At 43.0% G+C, this 22,740-nt stretch overlaps 1 protein-coding gene and 1 pseudogene across 1 annotated transcript in view; both read right to left on the bottom strand.

Moving 5' to 3' along the window:
• LOC100593448 (zinc finger protein DZIP1L) overlaps positions 1-20,478 on the bottom strand; it is a 43,313-nt gene extending 22,835 nt beyond the window's left edge. Inside the window, 7 exon segments of the mRNA XM_030816773.1 lie at positions 767-829; positions 2,183-2,311; positions 6,214-6,375; positions 11,338-11,459; positions 14,265-14,349; positions 19,980-20,312; positions 20,314-20,478. Coding sequence (XP_030672633.1) covers positions 767-829; positions 2,183-2,311; positions 6,214-6,375; positions 11,338-11,459; positions 14,265-14,349; positions 19,980-20,312; positions 20,314-20,478 — 1,059 coding nt within the window.
• Positions 18,036-19,477, bottom strand: LOC100607346 (annotated as a pseudogene).
• Positions 20,479-22,740: the final 2,262 nt, after the last annotated feature.

The raw sequence follows: 22,740 nt of genomic DNA, 5'->3' as shown, positions 1-22,740 counted from the left end.
ATGGGGACAGGTGGGAGTGAGAACTCTACTCAGTGTATCTTAATATATTCCTCCTGTTTTGGGAACAAATGTGAATGTATTTCCCATTTGAAAATGCTTCAGATAAAATAAAACCATCACATGTGAGTGATCGTGCTTCCCTACACCGGAGTGAGGAGCGTCTACCATGGACCAGACTGATCTAAGCCTTTTCATCTTCTGAGCTTTTTGCAGGCGGAACCTGGGGCTCTTATGAACCAGCTTCCTCCGCAACTTGCCTCCTGCTCAAGACATTTTTACAGAAGCTGTTTGCTCTGCCCTGAGGCCCGCTGCTCCCTGTTCACTGTTCTCAGTATCTAAGTCCTTCCCTTTGGACTCCCACTGAACTATCACTGAGGCCCACAGCCGCCTGGTTCTCTCCTCAGGTGGGGGAATTTCAAAGAAGAGCCCAAACGTGAAACGACCAGGCGATTCATCTGAGGTTTATTGAACAACCCTCCCTGGAGGGCCTAACGGGGTCACTGCAAAGAAGACCACAGAACAAAGGATGTGTTCAATTCAGAGAAGGCCTGGAGGCCCCTGCTCTTGGACAGGGAAGCTGCTGGCTGGACAGCTCACCCCTTCTGTGTACTGATGGGGACAGTAGCCAGGAGCAATATCTGCAGTATCTGCCAACCAGTTCCCGGTGAGATAGGGGAGATGGTAGGTGAGGGGGTGTGGAGAATGCTGAATTCTGAGAGGAGGTCACAGGAAACCAAGCTCCCCAAGATCACCCAACAAAAGCTACCTCTCTTTTCTCAGCCACGTGCTCTTCATGCAGTTCCTTCACTTTTCTTTTCCACTCCGTTTTCTGAAAAAGATTAAAAGCTTATCAAATGGGCCCTTCCAGGTATTAAAACATGTTATAAAGCTACAGGAAGTTAAAAGTACTGGCTTATGGGTAGGCAGACAGAGTAGTGGAATAGAATAGAAAATTCAGACAAAGATGGAAATACATAGAAACTAAGTATGAGGAGAGGGGGATGGATTATTGACTAATGGTGTTGGAACAAATGGCTAGCTACCTGAAAAAAATAGGAAGTTGGATTCTTATTACACATCTTAAAGCAAAATAAATTGTAGGTGGATCAAAGATTTAACACAAAAAATAAGGCCAAAAAGTACTAAAAGAAAACACAGGAGTGTTGTCTTTTTAAATCTCAGAGTGGGGAAGGCCATAAAGAAAATATGAATAATTGGATAATTTTGACTACATAAACATTAATTCATTGTTGTATGGCCAAACCATAATAAACAAAACTGAAGGACCAACAGAATACTGGGGAAAATAACCACAACTAGAAAAACAAAGAGCTGAGTTAATTTCCATACATTATACAAACTCACAAATTGATAGGGGAGACATCAATAATAGAAAAGTAGGCAAAGAATGTGAACAGAGTTCTCAGGAAAAGAATGGCCTCTTTATAATGTGAAACCTGTCAAACATCAATCAGCAGAAACATCTTACTGCTGATTGTTAGCTAGACTTTACATTTTTTCTCAAGAATCTTGAACAGCAGAAAGAGAAGCACAACATGATTTAACACCTGTACCAACTACCCTTCTTTGCCATGGAATTATCAGTGATATAGACCATTTTATAACCAGACTGCAGTAAAATTCATCCAGGGGTAGCCAGAGCCACCTCCTACCAGCCGGTGAGAGCAGACTGTGCACAAGTCTTCCTGGCTCCATTCAGTGACCTCACATTGATAGCAGGAAATCGGCCATGGTGGGAGTATTTACACCACGGAAATTGGCAAATGCTACAAATTAAAGCTTTTTTAATTCCAGAGAGCTGGTTGCTAAACAACTACCATCACAACAATGGATGCATCCCAAATATCTTCAAACCCAAGAGACTGTCACACTTTCTAAGAGTTGTTTCCAACTGGTTTAGAATCAGAATGGGCAAAGGTGCCAAATAAGAGACAGAGTTGTATGTATTTTTTAAAAGATCTTAGGCAAATCTGACATTGCACACATACCACCAGCCTCACCTGAGAACGCTATTCTATGCTTTCATGTACTGGCAGAAGGTCTGAAAATATAGAACTTTGATGTCCTTCAACTTCTCTACATTCATAAATGAGAGAATATATTGGAAGAGAAGATGGCTCTTGGCTTCCTCTGGGAAGAAAGGAATGGAGCATGAGCTCACCTGAATTTCTGTCTTCTCTCTCAGGGCCTGAAGCTTCCGTGCCTGCTGGAGCCACTCCTCTGACTCCTCATCTCGCAGTGATCCCAGGTTGGACTCCATCACACCGTGGGACTGCAGTGCCCGCAGTTTCTGAAAAGGCCAGGGCGTAGTTTTATTCAGATGAAGATCTCATCATGATGTTGTCTTTTATACCCAGAACAGTGTCAGAGGGGCACGCCTTACCCAACTCATCCTCCCAACTCATCCTCACTAGATACCTACACGCCTACAAATATTCACACAAATCAGCATTCCCCTTGACGAGGGCTCTCCTGGGGGCTCAGCCCTGGCATAGAAAAAGCAATACCATGGAAGAACAAATTAAAGAGTGTAGTTTCCATTTCACTTAAATTCTGCTATACTCAAAATCCCGAGCTCTCCTGACTGCTGCCCCATTTCTTCCTCAGTCTGGAATACGCTGATGAGAATGAGATTCTTAGAGCCTATGGGAGGGTCTCACCCCAGGCCACTCCCTGAGGACTCCTGCCTCTCTCCCTACAAAACATCCTGGCTGTCTCCAGAAAGGGCTTTGCACAGCTTGGAGTAGAGTCATCAATACCTGGTGATTCCTGGGCTAACAGTGTGTGTGACCTGAAGGAAAAGGTACAGAAAATTGGATCAAAGAGAGGATGCCTTTCCACGCACCTTTGATTATTTCTTATAATATATAACTGTCGTAGGAACAAAAGCAACATATTTCCATCTGTATGACTGTATAAAACTCATAAGCCCTATTAAGGCTTTAAGGAAGTAACTCCAAGTGCCTAAGTTTAACTTGGTATCATTCTTGCTAACACTTCTCAACTATTGCTAAACAATACTCGTTCCAAAGGTTAACAATTTCTAAACTCCCTGAATATTTTCAAAGAGTCAAATGCTTGATCAGATGTATGCACAACTTCTGGGTTCTGATGTGTCACTCCTGGTTTCCATATGCTGCTTATGACGCACTACAGAGCTGACTTTCTTGGCATTACAAACCTTCGTGGTATTTTCATTTAGCTAGACACTCCTTTGGCATCTCAATTTACCCCAGGTCTAATCTAAAGTTCTCTCTTTAGTCAGGTAACATAGCCAAAGTAAGCTCTCAGACTTCTGTATCAGGGAAAAAGTTCTGAGGAAAAAATATTTTCTATATATATATATATATATATATATAGTTTTCATTGGCCTTCCTAACATCAGGGAGAACCATTTTTTGCATTCTGAAAATGGACATCTTACAGTGTTTTTTTTACAATCATTCTAAATGGAATCTTGCTTGTTTCTACCCTTAAAATTTTAAAAAAATAAATTAACAAAATGACTACCCAACTACACTGAGAATTTGGTATCCAGTTTGATTCCTATATGTTAATAAAAGTAAAACAATAAAATATTGAAAGGAGACAGGGTAAGACACACAAACATACAAACACAATATAAGTAATCCTACAGGGGAAAGGTTTTTAAAATAGAGTAAGATGGGCCAAGCGCAGTGACTCAAGCCTGTAATCCCCGCACATTGGGAGGCTGGGGTGGGCAGATCACTTGAGCCCAGGAGGCCAGCCTGGGTAACTTGGCGAAACCCCATCTCTACAAAAAAATACAAAAATTAGCTGGGTGTGGTGGCACGTGCCTGTAGCCACAGCTACTCATGAGGCTGAAGGAGGATCACCTGAGCCTGGGAGGTCAAGGGTGCGGTGAGCCGTGATTGTGCCACTGCACTTGAGCAAGGGCAACAGGGTGAGAACCTGTCTTAAAAAAGAAAAAAAAAAAAAAAAAGATAGCATGTTCCAGTTTAGGAGAACGTGATCCAAGTTAAAAAGGATATCATGGATGGTAAGGATTACGTCCTCATTCACCAAAACTCATAATTTTCTTACCAAAAGTAACCCTTTGACCCTTGAAAAGGTGGTTTCTGAACAACTTCAAATTCCTATCAATACCTGTCTATCAAACGTCTAGTCAGCTAGCACTGTGTCGGGGAAGTGTGGGGGTCAGGAGATGTTTGCATGAGCTTGGGAAGGATGGGTGTGGAGCTATATACTAGGAGCATGAGGTCGATAGCGGAGCAGCATCTTCTCTTCCATGATCATCCCTGGCCCAGCTGGGAAGCATTTTGGACGGAAGGGCTTTTGTCATTTTAGGGAGCCCCCATCCCCACCCCAGTGCACACAGAGTTCTCGTTTCAACCCCTCCACCTTCCACCTTTGGCTTTCCATCTCAGACAGGGATGATGGAGCACCCAAGACTCCAGGCATATGACAATTTCCTTTTGAAAAAAATTTGCCCAGGTGCTTCTTTAGGTAAAACGTGGAATGTTTGTGAAAAACGCACTTAAGACAGTTCATTTTCAAAAACAAGATTCTCCTTGATCTAGGAGGACCAATGAGAGATAAATACATTTAAAAAATATTTTTCCTTGATACAGTTTTAGTCATACAGGTTTATATGGGAAGATATGGTCAAGGGATAACTTTTTTTTTTTTTTGAGAAGGAGTCTCACTCTGTCACCCAGGCTGGGGTGCAGTGGCGCAATCTCAGTTCACTGCAACCTCTGCCTTCTGGGTTCAACTGATTCTCCTACCTCAGCCTCCCAAGCAGCTGGGATTACAGGCATCTGCCACCACACGTGGCTAATTTTTGTATTTTTAGTACAGACGGGGTTTCACCATGTTGGCCATGCTGAACCACCCACCTTGGCCTCCCAAAGTGCTGGGATTACAGGTGTGAGCCACTGAGCCCAGCCCTGGGATAACTTTAATAAGGTTATCCTGCATAAACTTGTTAGTATATCCAGTAGAAGAATAGGACCTTTGGAAATTAAAGAGCTGGGTTCAAATCCCAGCTCCATCTCTTCTTAGCTAAGTGATCTTCGGCAAGTTATATGGCCTCAATTTCTTCACCTATAAAGAAAGAATGATGGCTGGGCGCAGTGGCTCATGCCTGTAACCCCAGCACTTTGGGAGGCCGAGGTGGGTGGATTACTTAAGGTCAGAAGTTCGAGACAAGCCTAATCAACATGGTGAAATCTGGTCTCTACGAAAAATACAAAAATTAGCTAGAACGGTGGCACACGCCTGTAATCCCAGCTACTCTGGAGGCTGAGGCACGAGAATCACTTGAACCCAGGAGATGGAGGTTGCAGTGAGCCGACACCACACCACTGCACTCCAGCCTAGGTGACAGAGCGAGAGAGTGAGAGCAAGAAATGAAGGTAGGTGGGGGGAGGGAGGGAGGGCGGAAGGAAGAAAGGAAGGAAGGGAGGGAGAGAGGGAGGGAGGAAGGAAGGAAGGAGAGGGAGAGAGAGAGAGAAAGAAAGAAAGTAGCTTTTTAAAAAAAAAAACTTTAAAAAGAAAGTACTAAACCAGTGATGCACCTATTTTGAGAATGTTATGGTTGATTGCTATGAAGATTAAAAGTTAGTATATATAAAGTATACTGCATAAGGGCTGGAAAATAGTAAATACAGTCATAAATGTTAGGTATTATGTGTGACCTCTGAAGACCCCAACAGAGTGTCTGGCATGTAACCAGGATTCAGGGAATATTTGTTGGGAGAAAAATGCATTCATTTAAATTTTGCCCCATTTCTTGTCCAGTGATGAAAGCCCTTTGCAAAAATAAGAATAATACCTAGAGATATTACTATATACCAGATACACTACTGATACATTACTATATGCTGGATAATGTTACATACTGTATATGTACTAATTTAACCCTCTCAGCAGCCTATCTTACAGAAATAAAACTGAGGCATGAGGAGGTTAACTAACTCATTCAAGGTCTCACAGCCAGAATGTGACACAGCAGTGATTCAACTCCAAGGCCTCTGATATCCGGGCCTCTAATATCAGGCCTCTGATAACTGGCTTCTGATAACTGGCCTCACAGTGCTTTAGCTTCCAACCGCAGATGAAACAAAACTAGTACAAACTAAGAAATAAATTTTGAGAATAAGCAGATTTCCAACAAAGGAACTTTGAAAAGCCTTTTATGTTGGGTACCTCTTCTAGTGTAGAGTTCTGCTTGGCGACATTTTTAAATTCATCCCAAAATAATTTTTTTAGTTTATCTATTTCCCCATAAAGTTTGGTCCACTCTTGTTCTTTCCATTTATCAAATTCTTTCTTAGCTTCTATTTCCCTCTGATGAATGAGCTCTGCTTCCTAAAAAGAAGAGCAAGAACAATACAATGATTAATTCCACATTACAGCAAATATTTACTAAGAACCTACTTAGGCCTCCTTGTCTATGCAAGTCACTATGGAGACCCAAAGAGCATTCATCCCACAGTTCCCGTTGTTTGGACTTGGGAGGACCAGTCTAAGCCAATCTTACCTGAACTGTAAAGTCTCTTGAGTATAGGAACTTGTTTCTTTTTCTCTATGCAGGCTTACCTCTGAGATATTACAGGTTCAGTTCCAGACCACCACAATAAAGAGAATATCATAATAAAGCAAGTATTGGAATAAAGCAAGTATTGCAATAAAGCAAGTGTGTCATATAAATATTTTTGTTCCCCAGTGTATATAAAAGTTGTGTTTATGCTAGACTGTAACCTATTAAGTGTTCCATAGGATTATGTATAAAAAAAGTACATAACTTTATTTAAAAAATACTTTATTGCTTAAAAACAAAGATAAATAGCTAGGACCTAATTAAACTAAAGAGATGTTGCATGCCAAAAGGAACAGTAAATAGGGTAAACAGACAACCCACAGAGTGGAAGAAAATCTTCATAATCTATGCATCTGACAAAGGACTAATATCCAGAATCTACAATGAACTCGAACAAATCAGTAAGAAAAAAACAAACAGTCCCATCAAAAAGTGGGCTAAGGACACGAATAGACAATTCTCAAAAGAAGATATACAAATGGCCAACAGACATATGAAAAAATGCTCAACATCACTAATGATCAGGGAAATGCAAATCAAAACCACAATGCGATACCACCTTACTCTTGCAAGAATGGCCATCATCAAAAAATCAAAAAACAGTAGATGTTGGCATGGATGCAGTGATCAGGGAACACTTCTACGCTGCTGGTGGGAATGTAAACTAGTACAGCCACTATGGAAAACAGTGTGGAGATTCCTTAAAGAACTAAAACTAGGGCTGACTGCAGTGGCTCACGCCTGTAATCCTAGCACTTTGGAAGGCCAAGGCAGGCAGATCACGAGGTCAGGAGATCAAGACCATCCTGTCTAAGACAGTGAAACCCTGTCACTACTCAAAATACAAAAAATGAGCCAGGTGTGGTGGCGTGCACCTGTAGAACCAGCTACTTGGGAAGCTGAGGCACGAGAATCGCTTGAACCCGGGAGGTGGAGGTTACAGTGGGCCGAGGTCACGCCACTGCACTCCAGCCTAGGCGACAGAGCGAGACTCTGTCTCAAAAAAAAAAAAAGAATTAAAACTAGAACTACCATTTGATCCAGCAATCCCACCACTGGGTATCTACCCAGAGGAAAGGAAGTCATTATTCAAAAAAGATACTTGCACCCGCATGTTTATGGCACCACAATTCACAATTGCAAAATCGTGGAACCAACCCAAATGCCCATCAATCAACGAGTAGATAAAGAAACTGTGATATATATATATATATATATATATATATATATATATATACACACATATGATGGAATACTACTTAGCCATAAAAAGGAATGAATTAACAACATTTGCAGTGACCTGGATCAGACTGGAGACTATTATTTTAAGTGAAGTAACTCAGGAATGGAAAACCAAACATGTATGTTTTCAGACATGTAGAAGCTAAGCTACGAGGACACAAAGGCATAAGAATGATACAATGGACTTTGGGAACTTGGGAGGAAGAGTGGGAGGGGGGAAAGGGGTAAAAGACAACAAATATGGTTTTGCAGTGTATACTGTTCGGTGATGGGTGCACCAAAATCTCACAAGTCACCACTAAAGAACTTACTCATGTAACCAAATACCACCTGTACCCCAATAACTTATGGAAAAATAAAAAATAATAATAAAATTTTTTAAATACTTTATGGCTAAAAAATGCTAACGATCATCTGATCCTTTAGTGAGTCATAATCTTTTTGCTGGCGCTGGGTCTTGCCTTGACGTTGATGGCTGCTGACTGATCAGGGTTGGGTGCTGTGGCAATTTCTTAAAATAAGACAACAGGCCAGGCATAGTGGCTCACGCCTGTAATCCCAACACTTTAGGAGGCCGAGGCAGGTAGATCACGTAAGGTCAGGAGTTCAAGACCAACCTGTCCAACATGGCAAAACCCCCGTCTCTACTAAAAATACAAAAAATTAGCCAGGTGTGGCGGCACGTGCCTGTAATCTCAGTTACTCGGGAGGCTGAGGCAGGAGAATCGCTTGGACCTAGGAGACAGAGGTTGCAGTGAGCCAAGATCATGCCACTGCACTCCAGCCTGGGTGACAGAGCAAGACTCTGTCAAAAAAAAAAAAAAAAAAACACCAGTGAAGTTTGCGACATCGATTGACTCCTCCTTTCATAAAAGATCTCTCTGTAGCATGAGATGCTCTTTGGTAGCATTTGACACAAAGTAGAATTTCTTTCAAAATCAGAGTCAATTCTCTTAAACTTTACTGTTGCTTTCTCAACTAAGTTTATGTAATATTTTAAATCCTTTCTTATCATTTCAACACTGTTCACAGCATCTTCAGAAGTAGTAGATTCCATCTCAAGAAACTACTTTATTTGCTCATCCATAAGAAGCAACTCCTCAACCACTAGTTTCATCATGAGGTTGCAGCAATTCAGTCCCATCTTCAGGCTCCACTTCTAAGTCTAGTTCTCTTGCTATTTCCACCACATCTGCAGTGGCTTCCTCCACTGAAGTCTTGAATCCCTCAAAGTCATCCATGATGGCTAGAATCAATTTCATCCAAACTCCTGTTAATGTTAATATTTTGACCTCCTCCAAAGAATCACACATTTTCTTAATGGCATCCAGAATGGCAAATCCTTTCCAAAAGGTTTTCAATTTACTTTGCTCAGATCCATCAGAGGAATCACTATCTATGACAGCTATAACCTTACAAAATGTATTTCTTAAATCATAAAATTTGGAAGTCAAAATTACTCCTTGATTCATGGGCTGCAGAATGGATATTGTGTTAACAGGCTTGAAAACAACACAAATCTCCTTGTATATCTCCACCAGAGCTCTTAGGTGACCAGGAACATTGTCAATGAGCAGTAATTATTTTGAGAAGAATCTTTTTTTTTAGCAGTAGATCTCAACAGTGGGCTTAAAATATTCAGTAAACCATGCTGTAAACAGCTGTGCTGTCATCCAGACTTTCTTGTTCCATTTTTAGAGCACAGGTAGAGTAGAGCTAGCATAATTCTTAAGGGCCCTAGACTTTTCACATGGCAAATGAGCACTGGCTTCAACTTACAGTCACCAGCTATATTAGACCCTAACAAGAGAATCATCCTGGCCGGGCGCGGTGGCTCACGCTTGTAATCCCAGCACTTTGGGAGGCCGAGGCGGGCGGATCATGAGGTCAGGAGATCGAGATCACGGTGAAACCCCGTCTCTACTAAAAATACAAAAAATTAGCCGGGCGTGGTGGCGGGCGCCTGTAGTCCCAGCTACTCGGAGAGGCTGAGGCAGGAGAATGGCGTGAACCCGGGAGGCGGAGCTTGCAGTGAGCCAAGATTGCGCCACTGCACTCTAGCCTGGGCGACAGAGCGAGACTCCATCTCAAAAAAAAAAAAAAAAAGAGAATCATCCTGTTCTTTGAAACTGTGAAGCCAGGCATTAACTTATCTCTAGCTATAAAAGTTCTAGATGGCTTATTCCTATAGAAGGTTGTTTTTTCTACACTGAAAATCTGTTTAGTACAGTCACCTTCATCAATTGTCTTAGCTAGATCTTCAAGATAACTTGCTGCAGCTTCTACATTAGCACTTGCTGCTTCACATTGCACTTTCGTTGTTATGGAGATGGCTTCTTTCCTTAAACCTATGAACCAACCTCTTTTAGCTTTCAACTTTTCTTCTGCAGCTTCTTCACTTCTCTCAGCCTTCATAGAAGTGAAGAGAGGTAGGTCCTTGCTTTGGATTAGGCTTTGGCTTAAGGGGATTTTGTGGCTGGTTTGATCTTCTATCCAGACCACTAAAACTTTCTCCATCTCAGTAATAAGGCTGTTTCACTTTCTTATCATTTGTGTGGTCAGTGGAGTAGTGCTTTGAATTTCCTTCAAATTTCCTTTGTATTCATAACTTGGCTGTTTGGCACAAGAGGCCTGCCTCTCAGCCCATCTCAGCTTTCGACATGCCTTCGTCACTAAACTTAATCATTTCTACCTTTTGATTTAAAGTGAGAGATGTTTAAGTTTGCCACCTTATATGGATAGTTTGTGGCACCCCAAAACAATTACAATAGTAACATCAACGATCATTGATCACAGATCACCATAACAGATAGAGTAATAATGAAAAAGTTTGAAATACTGTGAGAATTACCAAAATGTGATGCATAGACATGAAGTAAGCACATGCTGTTGGAAAATGATGCTGATAAACTTGCTCAACACAGGGTTGGCACAAACCTTCAATGTGCAAACAATACAATGTCTGTGAAACATACAAAACACAAAAAAAATGAAGTATGCCTGTGTTTGTCACAATACCAACTATGCAGCTGGTGCTCAATAAATGCATGCTGAGGGGATGAATAATGAAGGGGTAAGCAGGGCAACTTCATGTATTTTCATTCTACAAACATTTACTGAGCATTTTCTCTGGGCTGGGTTCTGGAGCTTTCAGAATCAAACCCAGTCTCTGTCCTCAAAAAGTTAACTAACTGCATTGCGTACGAAGCTAAAATTCAGGTTCAAATGTCCTCAGAGGGTGCTGACTAATGCAGGAAACTGCATCTCTCTGCTCTACTTTCGTCCACATAAGTCTAGCAAAAACAATTCAATTTTCCTTTCCAGGCTACCTAAAATCATTTGCCATGTCCAAGAAGGCACTATCCCAGCTCTGACTCCCAGCTCTGGGAAACCAGCCAGAATTTTTGCCCTGTGGGATTCATGTGCATCAAGGGTCTCCTGGGTAGTCCATGACCCAAGTCTCCCTGATGTTTTCTCTCCCTGCCCACCTGGAGCTGCCGCTGCCTCTCCGCCTCCCTCTGGGCTTCCAGCTCCCCTTGGGTCCACTTTAGCTTGGCCCGTAGCTCTTCTAACACCTCTTCCACTGGCTGTTCCTGTTTCTTCTGTTTTCCTGTGGGGTCCATGCAAAGACAGGTGATCAGTTTAAGTCCAAAAATCACGACAGTGTAGTTTCTCACCTCGTCAATCAGCCACACCTCAGTCTCAAACCAGCTTCGCTACTTAGTACATTGACCTTGGGCAAAGAACATAGCCTCCCTGTCCCTCTGTTTCCCCAAACTGGAAAATAGAGATAACAATAGCACCTAACTCAGAGGGCTGCTGTGAGGATGAAATGTGAGAATGCAAAGTGCTTATCATAGTGTCTGGCATGACAACTCAAAAAATGTGAATTATTATTGTACTGTCACTTAAAATAAGTATTTGGACAGTACTGACAAATGGAAATAGAAATTTAAAACTACTATAGTAACAGAAGCAGAATATCAAATAGCATGTACACCAATTATCAATACAAAGAACATATCCATGTATCCTGACAGTAATCACAGAGAATTTTAAAGTAATAAAAATCATTGTAGTTTTAAGTTCACTTTTTTCAATAATATAAGTGTATAGTTGTAAATTTCAGGCCAGGTGCAGTGGCTCATGCCTGTAATCCCAGCACTTTGGGAGGCTGAGGCAGGCTGATCACAAGGTCAGGGGTTTGAGACCAGCCTGACCAACATGGTGAAACCCCGTCTCTACTAAAAATACAAAAAAAATTAGCCTGATGTGGTGGCAGGTGCCTATAATCCCGGCTACTCAGGAGGCTGAGGCAGAAGAATCGCTTGAACCTGGGAGGCGGAGGTTGCAGTGAGCCGAGATCGCACTCCAGCCTGGGAGACAGAGTGAGACTCTGTCTCAATAAATAAATAAACAAATAAATAAATAAATAGATTTCAAATGGAAAAAAAGCAGCATGTATTATAAAGAACCAAAGCTCCTTTAAGTGTATACTTTAAATTGTTTAAGTGAACAAAAAGATTCAGCATGAATTATAAAAAAACATCCTAACTAAACCACATACTGATGATAAAGCAAGAGTTAAGGGTTAAAAAAGAATACAATTATTCTTGAACATTTGTTACTTTTTAAAGCATATTTAGTGATTACTAGATAAATCATACTGTTATTAAAATTCCAAGCCTTTTCTTTGAAAAGAGATGTGGCTTTTCTCAGGTTGGACATTTTACAAACAAGCAATTTTTAGTTGCAGTAGAAATTAATTTGGTTTAATAACATGATTTGAGGCGACCGTGGAATAGGAGAGCTGGACATCTGGGAAGTCAGCAGCCTGCAAATAAACAGGCCATGACCATTAATATAGCAAAAGTGATCTTAAGAACACATTTCTGTCTCCTTACAGCACTTTACATTAAGGAAGTAAGAGATATGCACAAAGATCTACATGCAAGAATATCAATCATCATGTGATTTATAATAAACAAATGTTCGGGTAAGCCATATATTCAACAGGAGGAAATTGTGAAATACGATAGCCACTTAATGAAATACCATTCGGCCATTAAAAAATCACATTTTCAAAGATAATTTAATGACATTGGAAAATAAGACATATTCTTAAACGAAAATAAGCAATAGTCAAAGCACACACTATATGATTATATATGTCTACAGAAAAAAATAACAGAGAATACACCAAAATATTAACTGCTGGTGATACTGTTCATGGTTTTTATTTTCTCTTTTCTACTTTCCTGTATTTAAATTTTCTATACCAGAGACATATTTTTATTCAAAAAAAATTTAACGCATGGAAAATTTATTTTTCCTTAGCCTCCAATGCAGAACTAAGAAGAAGTAGATATGCACTAAATACCTAGTTTTAGGTAAGTGGTACTTTTTTTTATGAAAAGGGAATTTGAATGATGGAAAATAGGAGAAAAAGTTTTACTTAATGGCATTTTTACGTCTATATTTTATGTTTTAACAAATATTTCTTGTTGAACCTCAAAAAGTGAATATAGGTTGAGTGCAGTGGCTCACGCCTGTAATCTCAGCACTTTGGGAGGCCAAAGCAGGCAGATTACTTGAGCCCAGGAATTCGAGACCAGACTGGCCAACACAGTGAGACCTCATCTCTACGAAAACTTTTTAAAATTAGCCAGGTATGGTGGTGCGTGCCTGTAGTCCAGCTACTCAGGAGGCTGAGGTACGGGGATTGCTTGAGCCCGGGAGATGGAGGCTGCAATGGAGCCGAGATCAAACCACTGCACTCCACCCTGGGTGACAGAGTGAGACCCTGTCTCAAAAAAAGAAAAGAAAAGGGGAAAGACAAAGAAAAGAAAAGGAAAAGAAAAGAAAAGTGGATGTAAAATATGCAAATCTCTTTATGGGGAAAACATACAGCCTTGCTCCTCATTTTGGAATTTGAAATTGTAAAATTAAAGTGATTAGATCATGATAAGCTCAAGTATGTAGAAAAGTCAAAGAACTGGTCTGACTGCCCATTCACCCCTTTTAGGCTTATTCGTGGCTGGCATCAGGGAATTGCAGATTCGCAGAAGGCTGGAAGGTAAGAGCCCTTCAAAGTCACTCCATCTGACTGCCCCATTCACAGTGAAGGCCACTGAGACACAGCAGGGAAAGCATGGACTGAGGTTACATAATAAATAGCGACAGAGCTAAGAGTGAAATCTACCTGACTCCCAGCCCTTCTTTACACATGGGGTCAGAAACCCTTCCAACCCATGTGGGCTCCCCCGGTGGTGAATGGTGGGATCATCCCATCCCCAATTGGACAGTGAGGTTCTGAGAGCAGTTTTGGGTGGTATAGGTGGTCGCCACCCACTGAATACCAGCCCCAGCCCCTTCCACAGTCGCAGAAGGGGCCCAGGCTGCTGTCTGGACTCACCACTTTCTGCCACGCCTGCATGCCTGCGCTGGATGTGGCCCCGGAGAAAGGTGGCATTCATGAATGTCTTGTCACACAGGTGGCACTATACAGAGAGGAAGCAATGGGGAGTACAAGATTAGGTCACCTGAGTCAGCCTGGGATTTTCCTTTATCAAAGCCCCCATCCCTTGGGACCCCTGGGCTGCTTCAGAAATAAAGAATTTAATTTACTGAGCAAGGCAATGATGTCAACCCATGCTGCCCACTAGGATTACCTGGGGAGCTTTAAAATACTACCAGTGTCCCGGGAAACTGTGAACACTGACTGGATATTTGATGATACTAATGAATTTCTGTTGCTTTTTCAGAGTGTGATGATGGTGTTTGTCTATGTTTAAAAGTCAGAGTCTTTCTCTTTTAGAGATACAAATAGAGATATTGAAATACTACAAATAAAATCATATTACTAATATGCTTCAAAATAATCCAGAAGTGGGGAAAGCGGGCAGGGGAAGAGGTGCAACAACACAGCCCATGGGTTGATACTGCTAGTGTGTAGATAAAGGTTCATTATACTATTCTCTCTACTATTGTACATGTTTGAAATTTTCCATAATAAAAAGTTTTTAAAATATGCCAATGTCTCGGTCCCATCCCAGGGTGGAGAACCACCAGAGGCAGAGGTTAGCAAATAAACAGCATCTGTAATTCCACATCCCTCTCCTAAGACATTTCAGACATAAGCAATATATCACATCATCTTCTCACTGTAAAATTTCAGAATTCTTCTCAACACAGCTTTGGAAGCTGCCATTGTTAGTTAATCCATAGGCAGATTACTTGCTATCTTTGCAGACAATTGTGACAGGAGTTGCCAGTTGTCCCCCAATACCCATTTTCCCTTGCTTCCTTGGTAACAGTAAGTCTGTGGCCAATGAGAATAAACATTCTATGTCCCAACCTTCCTAGCAACCAGGTGTGTACACAGGACTTACTACTAAAAGGGTTCTGACCCTTTTAATCATAAACATATCAATTATATCAACTTGTTATCAATTAATAATATATCATAACGATTCCTTCTGTCTCACTGTGATATTGTGATACAATAAGAATGTAGGCTGGGCACAGTGGCTCACACTTAAAATCCTAGAACTTTGGGAGGCTGAGGTGGGCGGATCACTTGAGCCCAGGAGTTCGAGACCAGCCTGGGCAACCTGAAGAAACCCTGTCTCTAAAAAAATTAGCCAAACATGGTGGTAGGTGCCTGTAGTCCTAACTACTCAGGAGGCTGAGGTGGGAGGATCACCTGAGCCTGGGAGGTTAAGGCTGTGGTGAGCCATGATCAGACTGCAGCCTGGGTGACAGAGTGAGACCCTGTCTCAAAAAAAAAAAAAAAAAATGTAAATTTGATCTTTGTTCCTTCCTAGTTTCTGGCAGAGATGTCCTAAAACACTTACAACAAGCTTGTTCAACCTGCAGCCCATAGGCCACATGTGGCCCACAACAGCTTTGAATGTGGCCCAACACAAATTTGTAAACTTTCTTAAAACATTATGAGATTTTTTTAGGAACTTTTTTTTTTAGCTCCTCAGCTATCATTAATGTTAGTGTATTTTATGTGTGGCCCAAGACAATTCTTCTTCTTCCAATGTGGCCCAAGGAAGCCAAAAGATTGGACACCCCTGACTTACAATCTTCAGAGTGATAAGGGCGGTAAAGCATCTTTTGTAATAAGATTTGGTCTTAGTCCCCAGTTCATGACACAAGAGATTCTGAGATCCTTGGAATCTCCAGAGTAATAAGAGTGTCTACTATTGTTTGAATGTTTGTCCCTTCCAAATCTCATGTTGAAATTTAATCTCCAGTGTGGCAGTGTTGAGAGGTGGTGCCCAGTGGGAGGTATCTGGGTCATGGAGCAGATCCCTCATATATAGATTAATGCCCTCCCTTGGGGGTGAGGGAGTTCTCATTCTTATTAGTTTGACAGAGCTGGTTGTTAGAAAGAGCCTGGCATCCCTCTCCCCTTACTTCCTCTCTTGCCATGAGCTCTGGACAGGCCAGCTCCCCTTCACCTTCCACCAAGAGTGAAAGCAGTCAGAGGCCCTCATCAGGTGCCCAGTCTTGAACCTTCCAGCCAGCAGAACTGTGAGTCAAATAACCTCTTTTCTTTATAAATTATCCAGCTTCGGGTATTCCTTTATTGCAACACTAAACTTACTAAGACAGTGTTTTTTGTATGCTAATGAAAGGACTGGTGGCTGGGCACCTTCTGCCCCACCCCGCAAATGACTTTCTGGTGACCAACTCCCATCCTTTTTTTTTTTTTTTTTTTTTGGCTCATCAGCTCTCATTATGATAAAGATGCTGGGCTCAGGTAATCCTCCCAGGATGGGGGTTGGTCACCAGAAAGACCAAGGCATGGGTAGAGGGTTGAAACTTTCAGCCCCACCCTCCAGCCTCCAGGGAGGGAAGAGGGGCTGGACTACTAAGCAATGGCCAATGATTTAATCAATTATGCATGCTTGGTGGAATCTCCATAAAACCCCTAAATGATGGGATTTAAAGAGTTTCCAGATTGGTAAACACTAAGGTGCTAGGAGATGGCACACCCAGAAAGGGCAGGGAAGTTCCGAGTCCCTTCTCCCATACCTTGTCCTCTCTTGTCCTCAAATGCATCTCTTCCATTTGACTATTCTGACTTCTATCCTTATAATAAGCTAGTAATAAAGTGTCTTCTTCCTGAGTTCTGTGAGCCATTCTAGCAAATTATTGAACCTCAAGATGGAGTTATGGGAACCCTCAATTTGTAGCCAGTTAGTCAGAAGTACAGGAGGCCCAGGTATCTGAAGTGGGGCCAGTCTTGTGGGACTGATCCCTTAACTCATGAGATCTGATGCTAACTCCAGGTAGATAGTGTCAGAATTGAATTGAAGGGCACCCAGTTGGCACTGGAGAATTGGTTGGTGTGAGGAAAAAAAAACACACATTTGGTGTCAGAAGTGTTATGAGCAGAAATAGGTAACCCATCCATCCACAAACTATGAATGTCTTAAAAACCTGAACCAGCATGACTTGTGCCTACATCCTCAGAGCCTGGCACAGGGCCTAGCCACCATGACAATTTTTATTAAAGGGCAGATGTCCCTAATCCATACTTCCATGGAGACACATTCAAGTGCTCCATGCTGCTTTGGGAAATGAACTGTCACTTGGTTGAATAATGGAGTCAGTATTCCAGAATAAGCCTGGCTCCACCAATCCCTTGTCACACGTAGATTCAACACATACACACACACATACCCCTCACACACACCTTTACACAACACACTCCTCTACATACACATACAAATTCTCCATCATACATAAATATGCACGCACTCACACCCTCTATGAATGCACCCTTAGACACATATACATCCTTCTTTTACATACACATCCTTACACACATTCTCCATAAGTACAAACACACACTCTTACACACATATATACCCTTCATTCATTCACACACACACAAACACTATTTTTTTTTTTTTTTTTTTTTGGCAGAGATAGCTGAGGTTTTATTTTGGACAAAAAAAAAAAAAAGCAATTGAACTGTTTTGTAGCTGGAGGCATGGGCAAGGGGGGGTCCCTAGGCAGTAAACTCCCCTGCAGGTGGGTTGAGGGCTAGGGCTGAGCCTCAGTGGGTCTCCCGTTCCCTGTGCTACCCTGCACAGCAGCCTCCCCCCTCCCCCAGGCTCTGGGGCAGCCGCAGGAGGGGCAGGCTGGGAGGGGCTGCCACAGCTGTTCACTTGGGCAGGACGTTAGAGGACTCGGACACCGGCTTCCCATCGCACGTCTTTATCTTCTTCACAATCACAGTGGCCCTGGTGGAGCTGGTGCGGCTGAAGGAGCTGGAGCCTGCGCCAGAGCCAAAGCTGGAGCCCAGGCTGTAGCTGAGGCCAGGGCTTGCGAGGCCCCCATAGGCCGAGCTCAGACCACCTGCATAGCCTCTGGTGGTCTTTGTATGGATACTCGTGTTCTGCATCTCAGACTCCAGCCGCATCTCCTCGCCCTCCAGCAGCTTTCTATAGGTGGCGATCTTGATGTCCAGGGCCAGCTTGACATTCATCAGCTCCTGGTACTCACGCAGCTGCCGCTCCACGTCCTTCCTGCTTGGCCTGCAGCAGGGCGGCCTCCAGCTCAGACAGCTTGGCGTTGGCATCCTTAATGGCCAGCTCCCCACGTTGCTTGGCATCTGCGATGCCCTCTGGCCTTTGAGGCCCTCAGTCTCAGCCTGGAGCCGGCTGATGTTCTGGTTCATCTCAGAGATCTCAGTCTTTGTATGCTGCAGGTCATCTCCGTGCTTCCCAGCCAGCATCTGCAGCTCCTCATACTTGATCTGGTACATGCTCTCAGCCTCAGCCCAGCTGCGGTTGGCGATCTCCTTATACTGTGCCTTGACTTCAGCGATGATGCTGTCCACGTCCAAGGAGCGACTGTTGTCCATGGACAGCACCACAGGCGTGTCCGAGATCTGGGACTGCAGCTCCCGGATCTCCTCTTCATACAGCTGCCTGAGGAAGTTGATCTCGTCAGTCAGCCCTTCCAGGCGAGACTCCAGCTCTACCTTATTCATGTAAGCTTCATCCACATCCTTCTTGATGAAGGCAAATTCATTCTCCATCTCTGTATGCTTATTGATCTCATCCTCATACTTGTTCTCGAAGTCCTCCACCCAGCCCTGCATGTTGCCAAGCTCTGCCTTCAGCTTCAGCTTCTCCTGGCCCAGAGTCTCCAGCTGCTGCCTAAGGTTGTTGATGTAGCCTGAACATGTTGCCCATGTTAACTCTGAGCTGTCTTCTGCTGCTGCAGGAGGCTCCAGTTGGTCTCCCGCATCTTGTTCTGCTGCTCCAAGAACCATACCTTGTCTATGAAGGAGGCAAACTTGTTGTTGAGGGTCTTGATCTGCTCCTTCTCCTGGGTGCACATGGCCTGGATGTTGCAGTCCACCTCCAGGTTAAGGGGGCTCAGCAGGCTCTGGTTGACCGCGATGGCGGTGAGGCCTCCCACGCCACTGGCCCCACCGTAGCCTCCGCCCAGGTCACCCCGGAAGCTGCTGCTGCCCACTCAGGAGAAGCTCAAGGAGCTGATGCAGGCGCTGGGCCCACTCATGTAGAAGCAGCTGCTGAAGGCCCGGGGGCCAGAGGTGGGCACCTTGTAGGACTTCTGGGTCACCCTGATGAACATGGTGGAAGCTGAACCAGGTGAAGATTCCAGAAGGAGCAGAGAAGCTGCTTCTTGGTCAGAAACACTATTAATACACCTTTTTATACATGTTCCAGAGTTGTATCCTTTATAATATAGTACAAGCACACATTACACACCACACACCCTACATACACACAGAGGTACCCTTCAAGTATTCACACACACATTAAACACACACACATATTCACACCATTTACAAACACACACACTCTCCATACATTCATGCATATACATACACTAGACATGCACCCTCTCCATAAACACACACATCTCCCACACATGTACAATCTACACACACACTGTAGAACCTAATAAGACAAGCCCAGGCTTTCTGGCCACGAGCAGCATCTCTGAAATCTGCTCCTAACCACTGAAAACAGCCCCCCAGCAGCCTTATGGCCCCAGCAGTGCTGCCCAGTAGCAACAGTTGCCCCAGTGGCTGGGGCACACAGCCTCTCCCTGCCTGGTGGAGATTCCTCACCGTGTGGTAGCTGTGGGTGCCTGTCTGCATTAGCAGCTGCTGCAGGGTGCTGATCATCTTGCGACGCCGGCGGCTCTCCTCCCGCACACCCTTGAGCTCGTCAGCCTGGCGGCCCAGCTCCTGCTGACCACGCTGCTGCTGGCCCAGGCTGGTCTGCAGCCGTGCCTCCAGCTGGGCAATGCTGGCACTCAGGCAATCCTGGCAGTGCAGCAGGTACTCAATGATGAGCTGTGCCAGGCGCAGCACCTTGAGCAGTGCCGGGTCCACAGGCTGCCCACAGCGGCTGCACACCTCCCGGTCCAAGTTGCAGAAGGTGATGCCAGCAATGTTCTCTTTGCAGAGTGGCCACATCCAGCTCCCGGGCCACGCGGTCTACATCCAGGGTGCTAATGCGTCTCCAGTCCATGCTATCATGGCGAGGCTGAAACTTGAAAGTGGGGAACGTGTGGCCCCAAAGAGGGGCACTGAGGCCCTCAGCAGTGGCAGCTGGGGACTGCATGGGCAGAGGAGGCCCTGAGCTGACCACCAGAGGAGGGTGGCACCAAGGCCACGGCAGTAGGCCAAGGAGCTGAGAGAAGGCCTGGAAAAAGAGAAGAGAGTCCAAGTTAGGTGAGGTGTGTGTGGCTGCACCTACTGTATATCTGGCCAGAAAGGGCCTAGGCAGGGCAAAGTGAGGTATCTGTGCAGCAGCTGTAGCTTCATTGGTGTGTGCTGACATGGCCAGAGCTGTGGAAGGAAAACATGGGCTTTGCAATCACACAGATGTGGGTTTCGAATGCTCTGCTTGGGCAAGTCCCTGCACATCTTTAAGCCTCCGTGTCTAAGGAGGAACATGGGGCCCACTGTGCAGGCCTGTGGTGAAGAATGAGGCAAGTGAAGCACCCAGCCTAGTGCCTGGCACACAGCAGGTCCTCAGTGAGCCCCCTCTGCAAAGCCCACCTCCACTGCAGGAGTGCCTGGCAAAGGCCTTTGTCAGCAGGTGGCTATCAAATTTAGAAATGGGTCCTTCTGCAATCCTATTTTTATCTCAGGATAAAGTCCACAACTTGCTGTGAATGACCAAGGTTCCTAATGTCTACCCTGTCTTCTCTTTCTCCTATAACTACAGGATTCTAGTGGAACACGAGTGAACTACCTTTCCCAGCTTTCTCCAGCAATAACGTGTGATCATATGACTAAGTTCTCTCTCCTGGAATGTGAGTGAAATGATGTCCACCCCTGTCAGGAGGGGCTTAGAGAGTCACAGAGTCTCTGCCACACGGTGCTCAATCCCATCATGGGCTTTTTTTTAACTTAACAGTTAAGTAAAAAATCTCCAGTTTCTTTGCCAAGACTCAGATTCTACTCTCTAAACTCTTGGTGAGCATATGAACTGTTCTCTCTGAAGAGTAATTTGACAATATCAATGGGAATTTTGAACATTCTACTACTAAAAATTATAATTATGCTACAACTCATATGTACAAAGGTACTTGTGAAAAAATGTCATTGTAGCATCTTTTATAAAAACCAAAGTAAAAGAAAAAGTAGAAGAAAGCAAAGTACGATGTACCTCTATGCAATGGAATATTATGCAGCTATTGATTGGTATAAGCCGACTTACATGTATGATATGAACGATAATCTCCTATATATATATGTAAAACACACAAAAATAGGCATAATATACCTCTATTTCTGTTTTAATGACATATTAATATAATCATATTTAATAACTCACCAAAGTGAAAGGTATATATCATATTAGAATGGTTGTTTATGAGAGGAGGGAGGGAAATGGAGTGTGGAATGGGGATAAATAAATGAATAGATGGATGGTGTTGTGGGTGGTGATGGTCAGATAGACACATAAATAGGCCTTCACAGACCAATGATGATCTATATATATATATATATATATATATATATAATATATACCACACACATATATACATATATACATACACACACCCACACACACAACATATATATAATATACACACACACACATATTCAGTCGTCTGTCAGCGTCCATGAGAGATTTGGTTCCAGGACCTCCCTTCAGACACCAAATCTACAGATGGTCAAATTGCTTTAATAAAATGGTGTAGTATTTGCATATAACCTATACACATTCTCCCACACACTTTAAATCATCTCTAGGTTATTTATAATACCTAATACAATGTAAATGCTATAAAAATAGCTGTTATACTTAATTATTTAGGAAAAATGACAAGAAAAAAAGTCTGTACATGTTCAGTACAGAAGAAACTATCCTTTTTTTTCCAAATATTTTTGATCCGTGGTTTGTTGAATCTGCGGACGCACAATCCACAGATATGGAGAGTCGAAATATATATACATCCATACACACACATACATATGAAAGACTCATATTTGTTATAATTAGTTTTATAATGAATAAAATATGCTCATTTATAATTCATATATATGATTCACTTATGTATATTATTTCATAAGCATAGACTGTTTCTGGAAAGATAGACAAGAAGCTATTAGCAATGGCTGCCTCTGGGAAGTGAAAATGGAGATTAGAGGACTTTTATTTTTCACTTTCTACCTCTCTGTACTATTCAAAGTTCTTATCATCTTCTATCACTTTTATTATTTTTTAAAAGAAAACATAGAATTTCAGTTCTTGCAGAAGTGAGAATCTGACTAAGGCAACAAGAGGTACATTTTACCCTATTTAATCAAGTCTTTCGAGATTACATGATTCAGTCTTCTTTCTTTTTTTTTTTTTTTTTTTTTGAGACAG

The sequence above is a fragment of the Nomascus leucogenys genome, chromosome 8 (genome assembly GCF_006542625.1).
Source record: "Nomascus leucogenys isolate Asia chromosome 8, Asia_NLE_v1, whole genome shotgun sequence".
Taxonomy (NCBI): Eukaryota; Metazoa; Chordata; class Mammalia; order Primates; family Hylobatidae; genus Nomascus; species Nomascus leucogenys.
The sequence above is the reverse complement of the archived record's forward strand: the minus strand, read 5'-3'. Positions and strand labels throughout refer to the sequence as shown.